The sequence below is a fragment of the Anarhichas minor genome, unplaced genomic scaffold (assembly GCF_050575085.1).
Source record: "Anarhichas minor isolate MPS153535 unplaced genomic scaffold, ASM5057508v1 ptg000074l, whole genome shotgun sequence".
Taxonomy (NCBI): domain Eukaryota; kingdom Metazoa; phylum Chordata; class Actinopteri; order Perciformes; family Anarhichadidae; genus Anarhichas; species Anarhichas minor.
The window spans coordinates 11775021-11796796 of NW_027466520.1; the positions used below are offsets into that span (position 1 = coordinate 11775021).

General features: G+C 38.7%; 3 protein-coding genes, 1 long non-coding RNA gene and 1 pseudogene across 4 annotated transcripts; all 5 read left to right on the top strand.

Moving 5' to 3' along the window:
• Positions 1 to 387: 387 nt before the first annotated feature.
• Positions 388 to 2169, top strand: LOC142937812 (myelin-associated glycoprotein-like; annotated as a pseudogene).
• Positions 2170 to 2182: 13 nt separating this feature from the next.
• LOC142937813 (B-cell receptor CD22-like) lies at positions 2183 to 5225 on the top strand (the record flags this gene model as incomplete). The annotated part of the gene is made up of 4 exons (XM_076080900.1): positions 2183 to 2471; positions 3048 to 3129; positions 3902 to 3938; positions 4432 to 5225. Coding segments are annotated over 4 exons (462 nt in total), but the record flags the coding sequence as incomplete, so codon positions are not given.
• A 4063-nt stretch (positions 5226 to 9288) lies between these two features.
• On the top strand, positions 9289 to 11848 carry LOC142937815 (cell adhesion molecule 3-like). Its single transcript, XM_076080901.1, has 4 exons — positions 9289 to 9316; positions 10985 to 11290; positions 11404 to 11661; positions 11844 to 11848. Exons 1-4 carry the CDS (start codon positions 9289 to 9291, stop codon positions 11846 to 11848), a joined length of 597 nt encoding a protein of 198 aa, XP_075937016.1.
• Positions 11849 to 12232: 384 nt separating this feature from the next.
• On the top strand, positions 12233 to 14234 carry LOC142937327 (uncharacterized). Its single transcript, XR_012949399.1, has 3 exons — positions 12233 to 12320; positions 13095 to 13131; positions 13594 to 14234. It is a non-coding gene; the product is annotated as an uncharacterized LOC142937327 (long non-coding RNA).
• A 130-nt stretch (positions 14235 to 14364) lies between these two features.
• Positions 14365 to 21451, top strand: LOC142937670 (cell adhesion molecule 4-like). The gene is made up of 7 exons (XM_076080719.1): positions 14365 to 14640; positions 15565 to 15648; positions 16678 to 18392; positions 18506 to 18760; positions 18939 to 19020; positions 19872 to 19911; positions 20251 to 21451. The coding sequence occupies exons 3-7, from the start codon at positions 18227 to 18229 to the stop codon at positions 20494 to 20496; spliced, it is 789 nt and encodes a 262-aa protein (XP_075936834.1). The 5' UTR covers positions 14365 to 14640; positions 15565 to 15648; positions 16678 to 18226; the 3' UTR covers positions 20497 to 21451.
• The last annotated feature ends 325 nt before the right edge of the window (positions 21452 to 21776 follow it).

The following is a 21776-nucleotide window of genomic DNA, read 5'->3' on the forward strand; positions in this document are numbered from 1 at the left end:
TAGACTCACAGGATATGAGCAGATAAGGGAAGAACTCTGATAAAAAATAAAACTGCACTCGCTCTGTGTTCTTAATTCAAAGGAAGTTGTCTCGGTTTTAAATTACGACAGCTAAAAAAGGGAAGTTGGTTCATTGGACTGTTGAAATTCATGAATTGCATTATTTTCTCTTTAAAACCACCAACCAAAGGATCTATTTGTCACTCTCTTGTTGATGTGGGCTTCTTTGGTAAGACAACACTCATGGTTTTATTCTCATCTAACACTCTGAGTCGTACACATTTGCAGCCTTGTGAGCGGTGGTCTCTTAACACACAGTAACTTGTGGTTGTACAGAGCATGTTGAACGCTTTGTAAAATCCACTGTTGTGTTTGTGAATCCAGGTGATGAGTGTCATGGCAGTCCGGTCTGTGAGAACGGTGACAGCCAACATGTTACTGAGTGTCTTCTTTCTCTCAGGTGAGCTTTTGGTTCAGTCACTTGTATTCCTCTTGAATCATTTACTATTTGACACATATCATTTTACCCTAAATTCATGTGAATGTTACAATCTGTATTCTCTGCGTCAGCTCTTTTGTCACTGAGACGAGACTGACTTAGTTATTTGGAGATATAGACGGGTTTGGTCACCACTGGGGTCGGCCTCGTGGGGGATAGTTGTTGTAAAACCAAGAAAATGAATCAATACAAAAACTGTTCAGTGATAAAAAGACCACAATGCAAAATATTACTGCTGAAGTATATTTCTCTTCATGTTTTTTGTTTTTTTGCACGTTACTCACCACTGTTAATCATTAGTCTGTTTCACAGGTGCTTTGGCTGATTGTGTTCCGAATCTAAATCTAGTCATTACTACACCTCAAGAGATGGAAGCACTGACTGGATCTTGTTTGCAAATCCCATGTAACTTCAGTAGTAAATCAGAGGAGGGATTCAACAGCGCAAGAAAAACCTTCGGAGTGTGGATTAAAAATGACCCTAACTTTGGCCAAATAAATGTGATTTTCAACAGTAACAGGGAGGATAACATCTATCCAATGAATCTAACTGGAGACCTGAGTCAGAGAAACTGCACCACTTTATTTTCCAGTTTAAACACATCATACACAGACAGGTACTACTTCAGGATTGAGAACCGACCATTTCTGGCAACAGCTTTTTGTGATCCTCTTCAAATAACAGTTCGAGGTAAGAGAGTTTTGGTTTTCATCACTCAGTCTATGATGCTATTGTTTAGAATAAAAAGTGATATCAGTTGAAGCTAACCTTCAATGTGAATGTAAATATCTGCTACAGAGACCAACCAGAGAATGAAATGTTTACACTTCATGGATCAATAGAATATTTTTTGTGCTCTACTATTAATAGTCCCATGATGAAGCTGCCTGTTCATGCAGACCTTTGCATTTAACGCTTGAAAAAGGGGAAGTCTCATGAGTTCAGTATTTTTTAGAAAATCTACATTAATTAGTGTAAGTTTACATTTCATGTTACCCCTACAGAGGGTCACAAGATAAATCTGAGGGGTCGTGAGGTGATTAATGGGAGAGGAAAGGAGAAAAAAGTGATTTCTGTTAACAACTCAGAAACATCAGAAAAAATGACAAGAAGCCCCGAACAAACACGTTCTTCTTTTTTTAACAAGGAATCATAATCCAAAAGCTGTTAGTGGAGTAAAAGTACAATATTTTGCTCTCAAATGTAGAAGAGTACTGCTAGCATGGCAGTAGACTCCTGGTCTTGTTGCTGTGTTCTTCAGTGTACAATCTGTATTTGATTTGAAACCACAGATTCTCCTCCAAGCCCCAGGATTGAGATCTCAGGTGATCTGAAGGAGAAGGAGTCTGTCTCTATAAGCTGCTCAGCTTTCACTCCCTGTCCACACTCTCCTCCTAAACTCACCTGGAACCTCCAACAAGACCCTCACATCATGACAGAGGAAAACACAGATCGAACCTTCACAACTAAAATCCAGAAGATCATCACTCTGTCAGACAAACATGATGGATTCATCATCAACTGTTCTGCCAGATATCCTGTGAATGAAGGAAAAGATGTCAAGACATCAGAGGAGACAACGACTCTCAGTGTTTCATGTAAGTGTTTGTTGTTGGATCCTGTCAGCATATGATGATTCTTCTCTCTTAAGGATCTCATTCAGGCTCTGATGCTGCTCTCTTTCCTCACATCTCCGTCACATTCTCCTCAGACGCTCCCAAGGACACCTCGGCGTCCATCAGTCCATCAGGTTTGGTGTCAGCAGGTAGCTGGGTGAACCTGACCTGCTCCAGCAGAGCCAATCCTCCCGTCAGCCGCTTCACCTGGTTCAAGATCAGCAAAGATGGACCCGTCAATGTATCTGAAGGAGACTTTTACAGATTTAATGTCCCTGATGGAGGAGTTTATTACTGTGTGGCCACCAATGAGCTTGGTAATCAAACATCATCAGAGATCCTTCTGACTATTAAAGGTAAACACAGAACTGTATCACATCCTGTGAATTAGGAGCAGTTATTGTTGGCTAACATCACGTCTGCAAACATTAGTGATGCAGCATTGTTTTACATATACGTTTGCAAAATACAGTATGAAGTCAAGCTGAGCAGGAGAGAAACACTCTCAGTGTTTCATGTGAGTCTTTGTTTTATAAAGATTGAAGCAGATGGCAAGACAGCTGACTTTTCTCATCAGTATGTGCCAAGTCTTCCTGACCCTCAGTGGTCATCAGTCCCACTGATCCAGTGTCAGTTGGCAGCTTGGTGAACCTGACCTGCTCCTGCAGGGGAAACCCTCCCATTGACACCTTTGTGTGGTTCATGATCGATGATGGCAGACTGACACTGATCAAAGTTGATGAACAGATTTATGGCTTTAAAGTGAGCAGCAGTGATGGAGGCAGATTGTATTATTGTGGATGCAGAAATGAGCTGGACATTCAGCTATCGACTGGACGTCAGTTGGTATTTGAAGGTAGCTGCAGGAATTATGATTTGAGATGTTTTGGAGTCATAACATTTCAGAAGGTGACCATGCTGTTGTGTTGCAGGCGATCAACGGGTTGGTGCTCAAGTCATAGTGAAGGTCCTGGGAATCGTAATGCTCGTCAGCACATTGGTCATCTTTGAGTGGTGAGATAAACTTTTCTACGATACGATCGTCTGCAGATACACACCAGCTGGTCTCATTTTAAATGTGGTTGGAATGTATGAGACAGATCACTGTCATTACAAAATAACCCCAAAAAACACTTTCTACTCTCTAAGCCCGTCTATACTACATTATGAACACATTTGTAATGCATTAATGCATAATCCACCATCAATATTCATAATGATGATAACAATAATCATACACATTATAAAGCATTTTACAACGACGTATAAGGTCAAGTACAACACTTCATACCTGCTAGTCACTCTCTGACATTTACAAGGATCATAGTGTATTATAACTCCCATTGTTGTAATACATCATAATCTTTTAATGATGCATTATAATGTGATTATAAGTTACTCTAAGTGGGCACTGTTTGCTTCAAGAAAGGTGAAGAAACATTTAATTAATTCTACTAAATAACAACACAACATGTTCACTGAAATCAAAACAATAACCACAGAGTAACGTATAACCACATTATAATGTATTATAACAGTGAGTGCAATGCTTTCTAAAACAATGATAATGTATTACAGCTATGGGAATTATAATGCACTACTATCCTTGCAAATGTCAGCGAGTGACCAGCAATTATAAATGATTATGATACTGGACCTTATATGTCATCATAAAATGCATAATGATGCCGTGATGAAAGAAAATGCATTACAAAGTATGTTTATGAAGCATTATAGACTTATAAAGTGTGACCAACGAATTCATTCATTCTTCTTTTTCATCCAGCTGGTTTAGATCAAGACGCTCCACCAAACCACAGGAGGTAAGATATGAGATGAGGAGAGCTATTTCATTATTATTTCTTTATAAAGTGGTTCCATTCACTCATACGTAAAAACAGAACATCAGAAATGAAAAATTAAATCTACATAAAGAACGTTTGAAACAACACAAAGTCAAAACAGCTTTAAACCTGCATTCATTTATTAAGGGGCAGTCCAACAAGCTGTAAACACAACATTGACATGTTATCACCTTATAAAGATGATATGGCGAACACTATCGTGTGTGTGCGTGTGTGTGTGTGTGTGTGTGTGTGTGTGTGTGTGTGTGTGCGTGTGTGTGCGTGTGTGTGTGTGTGTGTGTGTGTGTGTGTGTGAGGTTTAACATGTTCTTTGAGGGCCTAATTTAGTTGGTGGATTGTTCAGTCTGCTGTTCTCTAATGTGAGGCCCTGTGACACTGACACATCTGTAACACAAAAGACATGTTGCATCTGTGTTCATCTTGGCAGTAACTAAAACTCTTTCTGCTGCAGCAAGCAGTAGAAGCGGACTATGTTAACAGCGTGGTTGAGTTACATCCATCATGAGCCAGAAGAGGAAGAAGATGATATGGAACGACAACTGTGTTATATGTTCTGTATTCATTAGTCTTAGTGTGCCACTTACACAATGTGTGTAGATCTTCTCTTAATACTTAACGGTCTTCCGTTCTTTAAAGAGGAATAGTGAATCATGTTTATATGTGCTTTCTCTGCACTGTGTGTCTTTGTTAAAATCATCTCAACACAAAAGCAAAAACATCCTCTTTCATATTTTATCTCATGTTAAACTGATTCCTGGCACCAGATTTTATTATTTGTTCTTAAGATACAAAACACATGCCTGGACCATGTACATCATTTGTATTGCTTGGCTGGTGTTTCCATTGGATGCATGTAAAGTGTGTTAAATATAATTAAAAATGATGTGTTTCAATCAGCAGAAAGTGTTGTCACTTCTGTTATCATTTAGCATGTACACACAGACTCATGATTGCTATGTAACTGTGGAGGTAACGGCTGATATAATGTGCAGAAGTCAGCATTACGGTTTATGTGCGTGTAAAATACATGAAGTTCATACTTTCACCTGTTCAAATATGTCATTATTATTATGTTACTTGAGTTACTTGAAATATATACATGAATGCTTGCAATGAGTTGTGTCATTTGTAACAAAGTCTGAGAACTTTCAAGTACACAGGGGAAGTTGGTTAGTCGGATTCTGCAGGATTCTCACTTGTGATAAATCATTTTCTACAATAAAAATGTTTGTTTTGTTAACCAAATTAACGTTTAAGTTATTCCGTTGTGTTTAAGGGCCAGAAGTTGCCATGAGCAGCAATTCCCCTTCCGGCTCATCACCTGTTTTCAAGAGAAGAAATGCAGTGTGAACTTGGGTTTGTTTCAAGACAATCAGCATAATCTAGATGTGTAACTCCTGTTACTGAGTGTCTCTTGCATTGCTCATATATTTGGTCTGACTTTCACACTACAAGGTGGTGACATGTATACTGTAACTTGAACATCTATATCCCTCTCATGGAATGTGCATTTCTGCACTCCAGCATTATCTCTACATGATCACTATTCCTAAGCCTCAACAGTTTGAGGTTAAATCACTAAACCACAAAAACAGAATTTTATCTTTTTTTAAATGCACTGAATTGTATGTTCTTGCTCAGGACTTATTTCATGTGTGATCACAGGCTATCTGCATGTGGTCTCAAATCATCTTCCTTCCACATTATATAGGAACTGGACCTTTCCCATGAATGCTGGGAAGTTTGGCCCAGACTGATAACTGAGCAAAGTTTAACAATAGACAGGTTGGCCTGACAATCTCACTGTGACATGTCCAAATACGGCCACTGTATCTAGGATCATACAATCTAAAGCTATTTGATGGAGTTGTCTTTGTATTATTACAGAAGATAGATACAATTATGATGATTGTAAAGTCTACAGAAAATGAAGGCTGAATTTATTAGCAACCGTCATTTTCATTTAAAACGGTTTCAAACTAAAACATCTAAATTTAGAACCTCAACGTTAAAGCTATTGTTCACCAGAGTAGATATAGAGACTGTCAAACTTCAGATACCCCACAACTTAATACTGAATTTGTTGTGCCATAAAACTAAGACATTGGGCGATTCTAAACTTACATTTTTAGATGTTTTTGAATCTTTGATTTCATTGCATAAATTGCTGTCTCTCTTGCAAAGGAGATAACCTGGCAAAATGAAGGTGAATAATCTGTGCAATGAAACAAATCTAAATAATGTCATTTATGGTCTTACACAGACACGCCATCAGTCCACACAATTGAAAGCTCAGGTCGGCTAGTTGAGGGCAGAGTTGTCACAATAACCTGCTCAGCTGTCACTCATTACATTACAGTCATTTAGCAGACGCTTTTATCCAAAGCGACTTACAATTCAGATCGCATTTCTAAACCGTAGGCACAGCTACGAGAGCAATGTCACTCCCACTGCAAGCTCCCCTCCTAAACTAAAGTGGACTCTCCACCAGGACTCTCTGAGCCAAATAGAGGACAATTGGGATCGAACCTTCACAACCAAAATCCAGGAGAAAGTCACATTGTCAGATAAACATGATGGATTGAACATCACCTGCTCGGCCAGCTACCCTGTGAATGAAGGAAGGGGACAAATAGCAGCAGAGACGACTGTGGCGCTTGATGTTTTATGTGAAACCTCATCTCATTCATTAAATACTTGTTTAAAACCACTGGCACTGCTGAAGTGTTCATAAACATGTCAACTAGTCGCTACCAACTCAGAAATGATGTCGCGAGCCGATACCTAGAGGTTCTAGTTTGCTGTTGAATATTCTAATCTTACCCGTAGTTTAAAAACTTTTTCTCATCATTGCAAAATCTCTCCATATGCCAAATCGTCCAGACCCTCCAAAAGACATGAAGGTGGTCATGAGTCCAACTGATCCAGTGTCATTGGGCAGCTTGGTGAATGTGACTTGTTCCAGCAGAGGAAACCCTCCTGCTGATGTCTTTGCCTGGGTTATTACCAGTGATGGCAACCTGGAGCGGAGTGATGTTCATACACAGGATTATGGCTTTAAAGTGGCCAACAGTGAACGAGGCAGATTCTATTATTGTGGATGTTCCAATTCGTATGGTGGGAAATTCTCACCTGGACGGCAGCTGATATTTGAAGGTAACAGCAGCAGGAATAATGGTTTGTGATGTTTTAGAGTCATAAAATGTCCCCTTAAGTAGAAGGGGACCATGCTGTTGTGTTGCAGGTGATCAACAGTATGAACGGGTTGGTGTTCAAGTCATTGTGGTCATCTTTGAGTGTAGAGATAAACTTTTCTGTCATATGATCATTTGCACAGATGGACTACTTCGTCAATTGTTGACATGTAAAATGTTGTCTATGTAATAGATCATTGATATGACATCTTAAACAACAGGACTCCTTGACGTCATCTCCTTTTCTTCAAGCTGGTTTAGATCAAGACGCTCCACCAAACCAGTAAAGGTAAGCTACATGAGGAGCTAGGTACATTATTATCCAAAAACGAAACGGTTTGCTCAAGTCTCAGGAGGAAGGAAAGCAATCAGGTGATGCTAGACCAGAATGCAATGCAGACCCATTTCAGTAAGGAGAGCTGAACTCACTTTTTGTTAATACTCAAACAGGAAGTGAGGGGAGACAGAGAGGTGTCCCCGGCTGGATTCGAAGTGGCGCGTTACAGTTATATTTGATGTGTCTAAACTACTCAACCCCCAGCATGCCCTTCTAAGAATGTTTAGTAGGCTATAGTTTGCAGGAATGGATGCAACAATAACATATTCTTCTTTCTCAAACAAATCTATTACTGACAGCACACAGTTTATCTTTGTTTATCACATTAATCTTCTGTAACAAAGTTGACCTTATAACCGACCAACATCCACTTTGTAAAACAACCGTAACCCGGCTGTGACAGAAATGACTTGACATATTGCAACCATTTTGCAGAAAGCACTTGTGCTGTGCAGTGATCAAAGCTCTTTCAGCTGCAGTAAGTTCACTGCAGAGCACCAACACCACTCTCTCCGTGTAGTTTTGTTTCCACGGGATGCAGGAGAAGCAGACTACGTCAACAGAGTGATTGAGATCCAAGTATTGTGAGCCGGATGGAGAAGGAAGGTGGAGATGGAGTGGAAGATGTCATGTTCAATATCAACGGAACCGTACATCATTTCTTATCTCCTGTTTCTATGTGTTGGTGTGCCACATACAAGAAACGTAAATCACCTTTTTTTTCTCCAGGCCGGCAAATAATAGACGAACAAGACGACCCCAGATTTTGGGTGAATGTAAATAGTTATTAATGTGAAATTCTCGTGATTATTTGTAAAAAAAACAGGATAACACAGGAATAAATACATCTTTTCTTTAACATCTTTTCACAGTTTATGTTACTTTTCCTGTTTTCTTCTTGTTTTATTTAAAGATAAAATAAGCTTTATTTCTTTACCTCACCAGTTGTTTTCATATGTAAACTGTACATATTTGATCATTTGTTTTTATGCATGCAGAAAATACACATATAGCTGGGTTACTGTGTCTAAATATGACATCCAGCACACTGCTGGCTCTGTGAAATATCTACTCTGCAACTCTACAAAAAAGCTTTATTTTGGATTTCAACGTCATTGCTCTTGCACATGATAATGAAATATTCCACAGAAAGAAGACATGACATACAGACTTGCAGTGATTCGTGTGATAAAAATGCAAGCCGGATATGAAAAGTATCTAACAGCTGTCTATCAGCTCATGAGTTTTCAAAACGTCTCTTGCAAAGGCTAAATAAGGTGTTTGGTATCGTGGTCGCATACTTTGACATTAGTGGAAGTTCCTCAATTGCAGCACTTCGCTTGAAAATGTGAAGACCTTGCTGTTTCTCCTTTTTGCTGCGGGCTTATTTGGTAAGGCAAATCATTTTACTGCTTTTATTGATTTACATCGTTGAGTTTTAAGGCCACATAGTTATTTGTTTTATGATATGCATTTTAAAGAAAGGCATTATGAAATGTTACATTTTTTATGTGTTTACAGGACATGAGTCAACGCTCTCATATTGAGTAGAATTTATGTAATATATGTTCAACTCAACTCAAATGACTACTTAAAACACAGTGAATACAGGGCATGTCAATGTGTGAATTTTAAATGGGAAGTTACTTCAAAAGGACACAAAGGCTTAATAAAATCTGCATTATGACCAAGAATACTACTAAGTGCACTGTTGTGTTTGTGAATCCAGGTGATGAGTGTCATGGCAGTCCGGTCTGTGAGAACGGTGACAGCCAACATGTTACTGAGTGTCTTCTTTCTCTCAGGTGAGCTTTTGGTTCAGTCACTTTTAATTGGAGACGTTACTTGAATGATTTACAGTGTGAACTGTAAGACCAGAGCAGAAAGACTTACTTCTTCCAACTGTTCATGTCCTGACTGAAGGTCGTAGGTGATAGTTATTAAGAAAATGCTGATGCTTACATTTTTATGTTGTCAAAGTTTGTTTATCACCATTTCATGCAGACTTATTCAATATACTATTCATCATGAGTCTGTTTCACAGGTGCTTTGGCTGCTTGTGTTCCGAATCTAAATCTAGTCATTACTGCACCTCAAGAGATGGAAGCACTGACTGGATCTTGTTTGCAAATCCCATGTAACTTCAGTGGTAAAGCAGAGGAATTCAACAGCGCAAGAACAACCTTCGGAGTGTGGATTAAAAATGATTTAGATTTTCCCCCAAATCCAGATAATGTGATTTTCAACAGTAGCAGGAAGGATAACATCTATCCAATTAATCTAACTGTTCGAGGTAAGAGAGTTTTGGTTTTTATCAGTCAGTCTATGATGTTATTCTTTAGAATGAATTAGTGATATCAGTTGAAGCTAACCTTCAATGTGAATGTAAATATCTGCTACAGAGACCAACCAGAGAATGAAATGTTTACACTTCATGGATATTAATTGGATTTTTTGTCACGATCAGGCTTTGCCTTCTGTGTTCTGTGTGTTCTGTGTCTTTGTGTGTTTCTTTCTGTAGCTCCTCACTCTACCTATCAGCCACTCCCTCAGCACCAGTCTAGCTCCCTTCACCTGCCCCTGATCACTAATCAAACACTCCCTCATCAGCACAACTCTCCTCACCTGTTCTAGCCACTATTTAAACCCCTGCCTCCCAGTCACCCACTGCCAGATCATTGTTTGTGTTAACCGCCTGTTTGTCGTGTCCTGCTCCCGGTTTCCCACGTCTGCTTGTCTCGTCCCTGGATTCCCTGTGTTCTTGTAGTGTTCACGTTCTAAGTTAAGTGTTTATTAAATTCCATTTCACTCAACTTCTGGTCTGCGTTTGAGTCTACCACCATGCCCTGTTACATTTTTTTTTTTTTTGTCCACTACTATTAATAGTCCCATGATGAAGCTGCCTGTTCATGCAGACCTTTGCATTTAATGCTAGAAAAAGGGGAAGTCTCATGACTTCAGTTTTTTTTTTGACAATTTGCCATCATTAAAGGACAAATTCTACATTAATTAGTGTAAGTTTACATTTTATGTTACCCCTACAGAGGGTCACAAGATAAATCTGAGGGGTCGTGAGGTGATTAATGGGAGAGGAAAAGAGAAAAAAAGTCTGCTCAACATATGTGTTCATATTTTGGCCCTTTCTCAAATTTTTGCTTCATTGTGAAATAATGGAGAATTTTTGTGTTTTATGTCTCAAACAATTATTGAAAGAAACCATGTGAGAAGTTCAGAGGGGAAATGTTTCTTTGATGAGACTGTTAACAACTCAAACATCAGAAAAATGACAAGAAGCCCCGAACAAACACGTTCTTCTTTTTTCAATAAAGAATCACAATCCAAAAACTGTTAGTGGAGTAAAAGTACAATATTTTGCTCTCAAATGTAGAAGAGTACTGCTAGCATGGCAGTAGACTCCTGGTCTTGTTGCTGTGTTCTTCAGTGTACAATCTGTATTTGATTTGAAACCACAGATTCTCCTCCAAGCCCCAGGATTGAGATCTCAGGTGATCTGAAGGAGAAGGAGTCTGTCTCTATAAGCTGCTCAGCTTTCACTCCCTGTCCACACTCTCCTCCTAAACTCACCTGGAACCTCCAACAAGACCCTCACATCATGACAGAGGAAAACACAGATCGAACCTTCACAACTAAAATCCAGAAGAACATCACTCTGTCAGACAAACATGATGGATTCATCATCACCTGTTCTGCCAGATATCCTGTGAATGAAGGAAAAGATATCAAGACATCAGAGGAGACAACGACTCTCAATGTTTCATGTAAGTGTTTGTTATTGGATCCTGTCAGCACATGATGATTCTTCTCTCTTAAGGATCTCGTTCAGGCTCTGATGTTGCTCTCTTTCCTCACATCTCCGTCACATTCTCCTCAGACGCTCCCAAGGACACCTCGGCGTCCATCAGTCCACCAGGTTCGGTGTCAGCAGGTAGCTGGGTGAACCTGACCTGCTCCAGCAGAGCCAATCCTCCCGTCAGCCGCTTCACCTGGTTCAAGATCAGCAAAGATGGACCCGTCAATGTATCTGAAGGAGACTTTTACAGCTTTAATGTCACTGATGGAGGAGTTTATTACTGTGTGGCCACCAATGAGCTTGGTAATCAAACATCAGAGATCCTTCTGACTATTAAAGGTAAACACAGAACTGTATCACATCCTGTGAATTATGAGCAGTTATTGTTGGCTAACATCACGTCTGCAAACATTAGTGATGCAGCATTGTTTTACATATACGTTTTCAAAATACAGTATGAAGTCAAGCTGAGCAGGAGAGAAACACTCTCAGTGTTTCATGTGAGTCTTTGTTTTATAAAGATTGAAAGCAGATGGCAAGACAGCTGACTTTTCTCATCAGTATGTGCCAAGTCTTCCTGACCCTCAGTGGTCATCAGTCCCACTGATCTAGTGTCAGTTGGCAGCTTGGTGAACCTGACCTGCTCCTGCAGGGGAAACCCTCCCATTGACACCTTTGTGTGGTTCATGATCGATGATGGCAGACTGACACTGATCAAAGTTGATGAACAGATTTATGGCTTTAAAGTGAGCAGCAGTGATGGAGGCAGATTGTATTATTGTGGATGCAGAAATGAGCTGGACTTTCAGCTATCGACTGGACGTCAGTTGGTATTTGAAGGTAGCTGCAGGAATTATGATTTGAGATGTTTTAGAGTCATACCATTTCAGAAGGTGACCATGCTGTTGTGTTGCAGGCGATCAACGGGTTGGTGCTCAAGTCATAGTGAAGATCCTGGGAATCGTAATGCTCGTCAGCACATTGGTCATCTTTGAGTGGTGAGATAAACTTTTCTACGATACGATCGTCTGCAGATACACACCAGCTGGTCTCATTTTAAATGTGGTTGGAATGTATGAGACAGATCACTGTCATTACAAAATAACCCCAAAAAACACTTTCTACTCTCTAAGCCCATGTCTATAATACATTATGAACACATTTGTAATGCATTAATGCATAATACACCATCAATATTCATGATGATGATAACAATAATCATACACATTATAAAGCATTTTACAACGACGTATAAGGTCAAGTACAACACTTCATACCTGCTAGTCACTCACTGACATTTACAAGGATCATAGTGTATTATAACTCCCATTGTTGTAATACATCAGAATATTTTAATAATGCATTATAATGTGATTATAAGTTACTCTAAGTGGGCACTGTTTGCTTAAAGAAAAGTGAAGAATTATTTAATTAATTCTACTAAATAACAACACACAATGTTCACTTAAATCAAAACAATAACCACAGAGTAACGTATAACCACATTATAATGTATTATAACAGTGAGTACAATGCTTTCTAAAACAATTATAATGTATTACAGCTATGGGAATTATAATGCACTACTATCCTTGCAAATGTCAGCGAGTGACCAGCAATTATAAATGATTATGATACTGGACCTTATATGTCATCATCAAATGCATAATGATGCCGTGCTGAAAGAAAATACATTACAAAGTATGTTTATGAAGCATTATAGACTTATAAAGTGTGACCAACGAATTCATTCATTCTTCTTTTTCATCCAGCTGGTTTAGATCAAGACGCTCCACCAAACCACAGGAGGTAAGATATGAGATGAGGAGAGCTATTTCATTATTATTTCTTTATAAAGTGGTTCCATTCACTCATACGTAAAAACAGAACATCAGAAATGAATACCGACAAAAATTAAATCTACATAAAGAACGTTTGAAACAACACAAAGTCAAAACAGCTTTAAACCTGCATTAATTTATTAAGGGGCAGTCCAACAAGCTGTAAACACAACATTGACATGTTATCACCTTATAAAGATGATATGGCGAACACTATCGTGTGTGTGTGTGTGTGTGTGTGTGTGTGTGTGTGTGTGTGTGTGTGTGTGTGTGAGGTTTAACATGTTCTTTGAGGGCCTAATTTAGTTGGTGGATTGTTCAGTCTGCTGTTCTCTAATGTGAGGCCCTGTGACACTGACACATCTGTAACACAAAAGACATGTTGCATCTGTGTTCATCTTGGCAGTAACTAAAACTCTTTCTGCTGCAGCAAGCAGTAGAAGCGGACTATGTTAACAGCGTGGTTGAGTTACATCCATCATGAGCCAGAAGAGGAAGAAGATGATATGGAACGACAACTGTGTTATATGTTCTGTATTCATTAGTCTTAGTGTGCCACTTACACAATGTGTGTAGATCTTCTCTTAATACTTAACGGTCTTCCGTTCTTTAAAGAGGAATAGTGAATCATGTTTATATGTGCTTTCTCTGCACTGTGTGTCTTTGTTAAAATCATCTCAACACAAAAGTAAAAACATCCTCTTTCATATTTTATCTCATGTTAAACTGATTCCTGGCACCAGATTTTATTATTTGTTCTTAAGATACAAAACACATGCCTGGACCATGTACATCATTTGTATTGCTTAGCTGGTGTTTCCATTGGATGCATGTAAAGTGTGTTAAATAAAATAAAAAATGATGTGTTTCAATCAGCAGAAAGTGTTGTCACTTATGTTATCATTTAGCATGTACACACAGACTCATGATTGATATGTAACTGTGGAGGTAACGGCTGATATAATGTGCAAAAGTCAGCATTACGGTTTCTGTGAGTGTAAAATGTTCAAATGTGTCATTATTATCATTATATTATGTACGCTATGTGACATATATACATGAATGCTTGCAATGAGTCGTGTCATTTGTACCAAAGATTTGAAGATGTCGTAATATTTGACTTCCTCATTCACAAAACTGCCTGTACTTCTGCACTATTTTCGTCATGGGGGTAATGTGAAACCCAGCAGTGTACGGTAAGGACACTTCTGGACACTTCAGCGCTGGACGAGGTGAGGAATTCACCACAAGAACAATCTTCTTGTGTGGATTAAGAATGACTCCAGGTTTGGCCGCAAGCCAGACAATGTGATGTTCAACAGTAGCGGGACAGTTACCACATATCCATGAGTTTTACTGGAAACCTCTTTATTTTCCAGTTTACTCAAAACGTACACAGACGTATATTTCTTCAGAGCTGAGAACAAACCATTCATGGCAACAGCTTCCTGTGATCCTCTTCAAATAACAGTTCAAGGTAAGTGAGTTTGGTTCTATTAGTAGGTTTATAATGTTGTCGTGGCAGCTTCGGCTTCAACTGCAAACACCATGGCCCTTACCTTTAACTACTGTAGGACTGTCGACAGTCTCATCTGATGCCAAATGTCACAGAAACCAGGTTATTCAAAATGTCCTCAAAATTGGGATATATGGCATGCATGGTCATGTGCCCAGTTCTTCAAAAAGAGAAGTGTGATGTGGTGACGTTCCATCCCTCCTTCACATTTATCCTCAGCAGAGGACAGACTCTACATTCATTTATAAACATCCACATGAATTTGCAACTGGTTTAAATGTCCCATGATGAGGTTTTTCCACATGGTTGAAGCTGACTTTAACAATAAGGGGGTCAAGTTTGCAGATGTTGTGGATCACTGGTACAAACTGTAAAAGGACTGTTTTCTTTAGCGTGAAATAGGTGATTTGAAACCACAGATTCTCCTTCAAGCCCCAGGATTGAGATCTCAGGTGATCTGAAGGAGAAGGAGTCTGTCTCTATAAGCTGCTCAGCTTTCACTCCCTGTCCACACTCTCCTCCTAAACTCACCTGGAACCTCCAACAAGACCCTCACATCATGACAGAGGAAAACACAGATCGAACCTTCACAATTAAAATCCAGAAGATCATCAGTCTGTCAGACGAACATGATGGATTCATCATCACCTGTTCTGCCAGATATCCTGTGAATGAACCCTAAATGTGTCCTTTCTTCATTTAGAATACTTTCATTTAATCATTGGCTGGTAAATTAATGGACGTTGTGGTATTTTCAGAATCCAGTAGTGGTTGTAGTACAAATGTGCACACAAGTGTGTGAATTATAGATTTATTTGCCATTTGCAGGAACACCAGCAGTGATGTTTTGAGCCACCTTCCATTAACTCCTCCTTCCTTTCACAGTCCATCTTGGTTCATAGACCTGTGACTTCTACATTGACCTGGTCAGACAGCACGGCTGCACTGAGGAAAAACACCCACTCCAATGTAAGTTGATATCTGCTACAATCAATCATTTTAGGATCAAATGGCAAATTGTACACAGAGAACAAAACTGTGTGTCAGGACTCACGGGTGGATAAAATATCAATGAGTTGTAAAGAGTAGCTGCTCATCTGAGCCTTTTCCGTATTGTTCATGCCATTGAGTGCCTTATATTGTTCTGACTGCTTGGCGAGTCCTTTTCCTCTGCTTCTCATGGATTCCAGTATTTCCCCCTCTATGTTCCTTTATGAAGGAAAACAACAACAGATACAGTTTCTGCAATAATCTGTGTGAAACTGGCTCCTTGATGGGACATTTTCATGTTTTTCTTTTTAAATATAAAACAGAATAATCCTGACCTTTTGTCTGCTGGTGTTTATCAAATGTACTTTTTAAAGATTTTAATAGATATTTGAGAGAAGAGGAAGCAGAATGTTTAGCTATTGGGGTAAATCATTTATTCAATGATGAAATTGTAATAACACAAATAATAGTTTGTGAGGTTCATCAGTCCTGTGATGCAGAGCAACAGAGATAAAGCTCAGTGTGTTCCACAGTGACTGTACTCAAGTCACTGGCTGTTACATGTTCTTATTATTGTTATTATAATTATTTGGGATATATGTAATATATAAAGATTATAGAAGATATATTCACAGGATATGAGCAGTTAAGGGAAGAAATCTGATAAAAAATAAAACAGCACTCGCTCTGTGTTCTTAATTCAAAGGAAGTTGACTTGGTTCTAAATTACGACAGCTAAAAAAGGGAAGTTGGTTTGTTGGACTGTTGAAATTCATGAATATCATTATTTTCTCTTTAAAACCACCAACCAAAGGATCTATTTGTCACTCTCTTGTTGATGTGGGCTTCTTTGGTAAGACAACACTCATGGTTTTATTCTCATCTAACACTCTGAGTCGTACACATTTGCAGCCTTGTGAGCGGTGGTCTCTTAACACACAGGAACTTGTGGTTGTACAGAGCATGTTGAACGCTTTGTAAAATCCACTGTTGTGTTTGTGAATCCAGGTGATGAGTGTCATGGCAGTCCGGTCTGTGAGAACGGTGACAGCCAACATGTTACTGAGTGTCTTCTTTCTCTCAGGTGAGCTTTTGGTTCAGTCACTTGTATTCCTCTTGAATCATTTACTATTTGACACATATCATTTTACCCTAAATTCATGTGAATGTTACACTCTGTATTCTCTGCGTCAGCTCTTTTGTCACTGAGACGAGACTGACTTAGTTATTTGGAGATATAGACGGGTTTGGTCACCACTGGGGTCGGCCTCGTGGAGGATAGTTGTTGTAAAACCAAGAAAATGAATCAATACAAAAACTGTTCAGTGATAAAAAGACCAAAATGCAAAATATTACTGCTGAAGTATATTTCTCTTCATGTTTTTTTTTTTTTTTTTACACATGTTACTCACCACTGTTAATCATTAGTCTGTTTCACAGGTGCTTTGGCTGATTGTGTTCCGAATCTAAATCTATTCATTACTACACCTCAAGAGATGGAAGCACTGACTGGATCATGTTTGCAAATCCCATGTAACTTCACTGGTAAACCAGAGGAATTCAACAGCACAAGATCAACCTTCGGAGTGTGGATTAAAAATGATCCTCAGTTTGGCCAAAATCCAAATAATGTGATTTTCAACAGTAGCAGGAAGGATAACATCTATCCAATGAATCTAACTGGAGACCTGAGTCAGAAAAACTGCACCACTTTATTTTCCAGTTTAAACACATCATACACAGACAGGTACTACTTCAGGATTGAGAACCGACCATTTCTGGCAACAGCTTCTTGTGATCCTCTTCAAATAACAGTTCGAGGTAAGAGAGTTTTGGTTTTTATCACTCAGTCTATGATGTTATTGTTTAGAATAAAATGTGATATCAGTTGAAGCTAACCTTCAATGTGAATGTAAATATCTGCTACAGAGACCAACCAGAGAATGAAATGTTTACACTTCATGGATCAAAATGTGATTTTTTTTGTGCTCTACTATTCTGTTCATGCAGACCTTTGCATTTAACGATAGAAAAGGTCTCATGAGTTCAGGTTTTTTTTGACAATTTACCATTATTAATGGACAAAATCTACATTCATTAGTTTAAGTTTACATTTCATGTTACCCCTACAGAGGGTCACAAGATAAATCTGAGGGGTCGTGAGGTGATTAATGGGAGAGGAAAGGAGAAAAAAAGTGATTTCTGTTAACAACTCAGAAACATCAGAAAAATGACAAGAAGCCCCGAACAAACACGTTCTTCTTTTTTTATGAAGGAACAATCCAAAAGCTGTTAGTGGAGTAAAAGTACAATATTTTGCTCTCAAATGTAGAAGAGTACTGCTAGCATGGCAGTAGACTCCTGGTCTTGTTGCTGTGTTCTTCAGTGTACAATCTGTATTTGATTTGAAACCACAGATTCTCCTCCAAGCCCCAGGATTGAGATCTCAGGTGATCTGAAGGAGAAGGAGTCTGTCTCTATAAGCTGCTCAGCTTTCACTCCCTGTCCACACTCTCCTCCTAAACTCACCTGGAACCTCCAACAAGACCCTCACATCATGACAGAGGAAAACACAGATCGAACCTTCACTACTAAAATCCAGAATATCATCACTCTGTCAGACAAACATGATGGATTCATCATCAACTGTTCTGCCAGATATCCTGTGAATGAAGGAAAAGATATCAAGACATCAGAGGAGACAACGACTCTCAGTGTTTCATGTAAGTGTTTGTTATTGGATCCTGTCAGCACATGATGATTCTTCTCTCTTAAGGATCTCGTTCAGGCTCTGATGCTGCTCTCTTTCCTCACATCTCCGTCACATTCTCCTCAGACGCTCCCAAGGACACCTCGGCGTCCATCAGTCCACCAGGTTCGGTGTCAGCAGGTAGCTGGGTGAACCTGACCTGCTCCAGCAGAGCCAATCCTCCCGTCAGCGTCACCTGGTTCAAGATCAGCAAAGATGGACCCTTCAATGTATCTGATGGAGACTTTTACAGCTTTAATGTCACTGATGGAGGAGTTTATTACTGTGTGGCCACCAATGAGCTTGGTAATCAAACATCAGAGATCCTTCTGACTATTAAAGGTAAACACGGAACTGTATCACATCCTGTGAATTAGGAGCAGTTATTGTTGGCTAACATCACGTCTGCAAACATTAGTGACGCAGCATTTTAAATATACGTTTGCAAAATACTGTATGAAGTCAAGCTGAGCATTCTTCTTAACTTGACTTGGTCACTTATAATGTTTTGTTTCTGTAGGAGAACAGCTTGAAACTTTGTCACCATGGGTCGCAGTTGTTGGAGGAATCATTGTACTCATCTGTGCGGGTGTTGCCATTTGGTAAGTACCTCAAATCAAGTTCATATCCAGATGTATCCACTCAAAATGATTGTATTTTTGTACAGATATTCTTCTCATTGTAATCTGTGATTTGTTAGTATTAGCTCTTTTTTTTTACACCTCTGACATTTTGTACTGTATTATTCTATTTTGAATGAATGTCTTCAACTGATCAAAATCTCTGAGTCTGATTTATTTTCATATCTTTTTGTTTCAACTGATTATTTAAAGTCAAAAGTGTATTTGTGGCGTTCCTCAGGGTTCTATACCTGGGCCATACTGTTGTGTCTACACGCTGCCTCAAGGTCATAATATACACATGCAGAACACAGAGATTAATTTTTATGCAGATGACACATTTATTTTTTTGAGAGTTTGTCAATATCACCCAACTTGATTCCCTAATTGGGAGTCTAAGTTATGTAAATGTTGGATGTCATTAAAGATCTTTGAACCTAATGTTGACAAATCAGTGTAAGAAACCTGAGATCACTGTCTTCAAATGTAAAACCAGTCTGAACTAAACCTTTAGACCTTTAGACCAGTTAGTACAAGAAGTGGCCGCCAGATGTCCAGAATGAGTGAACACTTCAAGCACATTTAGTTTCAATACTCAGACTCAAAACTCTTTTATTCACTTTTAAAGCATCAGAAGTGTCTTATACAAGCAGGAATAATGTGGTGGTCTCAAACAATGCTGTGAAATGACTTGCTTTTAGCTATTTCCTCTTTTCGTACTGTATTATTAATTGTTGATTGTTTCTGTTCTTAATGACGGTTTCTAAATTGCACTTAAAGCACTTTATTATTACACAGAAAAATGAAGCTGACAGCTCTCATGTGTCTTTCAGGTGGTTCAAGTCAAAACGTTCAACTTCACAACAGACACAGGTAGGAAACAACTTAAATACTTTAGATAATTATGTGTTATGAGCATGTTTCTAACTAGTCATACTGTCTGCACTCTTGAGATGTGGACTGAACAGGTTACTCATTAGGGACTAAATGTGGTGACAAACAGGAAGATGAAACATCCTGTTAGAAACCCACATTAATAATCCACTGCCATAGCAATAAGGGTTTCTATAGTTGTGTCCATTAAAAGCTGGTTATTTGGATGATTGTCACTGTCTTATAGCAGTGGGAGCTGAGTGAGAGACCAATGAGGTGAAGTGAAGGAAATAGATGAAGGTGCTTCACAACATTTCTTGTTTGGTCCATTTATCACAGAGCCTAACAGCGGAGGAGCCAGCTGTTCAACAGCCAGCCAGAGCAACAGAAACAGAAACAGGAGAGATCCATTACGGAGAGATTAACTTCTCCAACTGGAGACCTGAACCGTCCTCGGCCTCGGTGCAGGACAGTGGACAGCAGCAAGACACACTGTATGCACAGGTCAAAGTGTCCAAGACAGTAAAGAGCTTCACACAGACTGCTGACAGCCCAGAGGATCTCTACGCTCAAGTGTTGAAGTGAAAACGAGTGCATGGACATGAACTTTTATTCAACAAATATGCTGTTGTTCTTACAAGGACATCTTTTCTTCAGTTCTTTGCAATATATTTAAAGTGGGACATTTTGAACATTTATCAATACGTGAGGTGTTGATGGATTTCTAAATTCCTTTTCACCACACATGGATGGCTGATTTGTTCACGTAACATGCGTCATATTTCTTCATCATAAATGGATCTGTGTTTAATTATTACAGCTAAACCAAAGATGACTTACAGTCATTGTTTCTGCATGTGAAGGTTTTTCATTTTTGCACTTTAATACATGAGTAGCTGTTTCAATGCCACAATTAACAGTTTTTGAGTCTTGGCAGTTACAATAAACAGCAAAAATGATCTTGCACGCTACAAACTATCACTCTGTAGTACAAGCAAGCCAAACAAATCTCAATATTATGTGTTTGTAGTGTCATAATGCAAGCCAAAACAATTATTTTGTTGCATTTCCTTTTTCTTCACATGGCTCTTTTGTGGTCAGCAAGAAGAAATCCATGAATAAAAGACAAACTTGTCACTCAATTATGGATGAATAAGAGATAAACATTTTCACTTTAGTTTCCCACTGTACTGTGATCAGTCCACTTGTTTGAAGAGTTGAATTTAATAAATTAAAAGTTGCAGTTGTAACATTTCTCAGCTTCCTTTTAGAGATTTAAAAAAATGTTGCAGTACATCCATGTGTGCTGTTGGTCAAATGCATACAGTGTGATCAGTGACTTATGAATACGCTTTTACAAAAATGTAAGTTTTTTTCATTTCACACAAAAAAGAATCATCTAAGATGGTTCTTGTTGTATTTTGGAAGAGGTGATGTCACCAATCAGGAGCAACATTTGAATCACAATTTGATGACAATTGACGCGGTTGTGTAAGTGTTTTAGTGTTAAACTCATAATTAAAGCTAAATGATGATTGTTGCTTATTCTGTCATAAATATGTATCCTATTATATGGAGAAATTCTTAAGTTTTGATGCCAAGCTTTCAGGGGCTTTAAATTTGGTCATTGAGGTGCAACCCAGATATGTACTAAATATGACATTTTACTGTAAATACACTAATATCAAGTAAGACATATATGTAATGACCATCACCTGCAAATAGACAAAAACATAAATACAGCAAAAATGTTGTAACGGGGCACAACAGCCAATAGCCGGGCTGCATCTTATTACACCAGTTCAATTTAAATACAAAGTGACTTCTACTACAAAGCCAACAACTCACCTACCAGGAGACTCTGA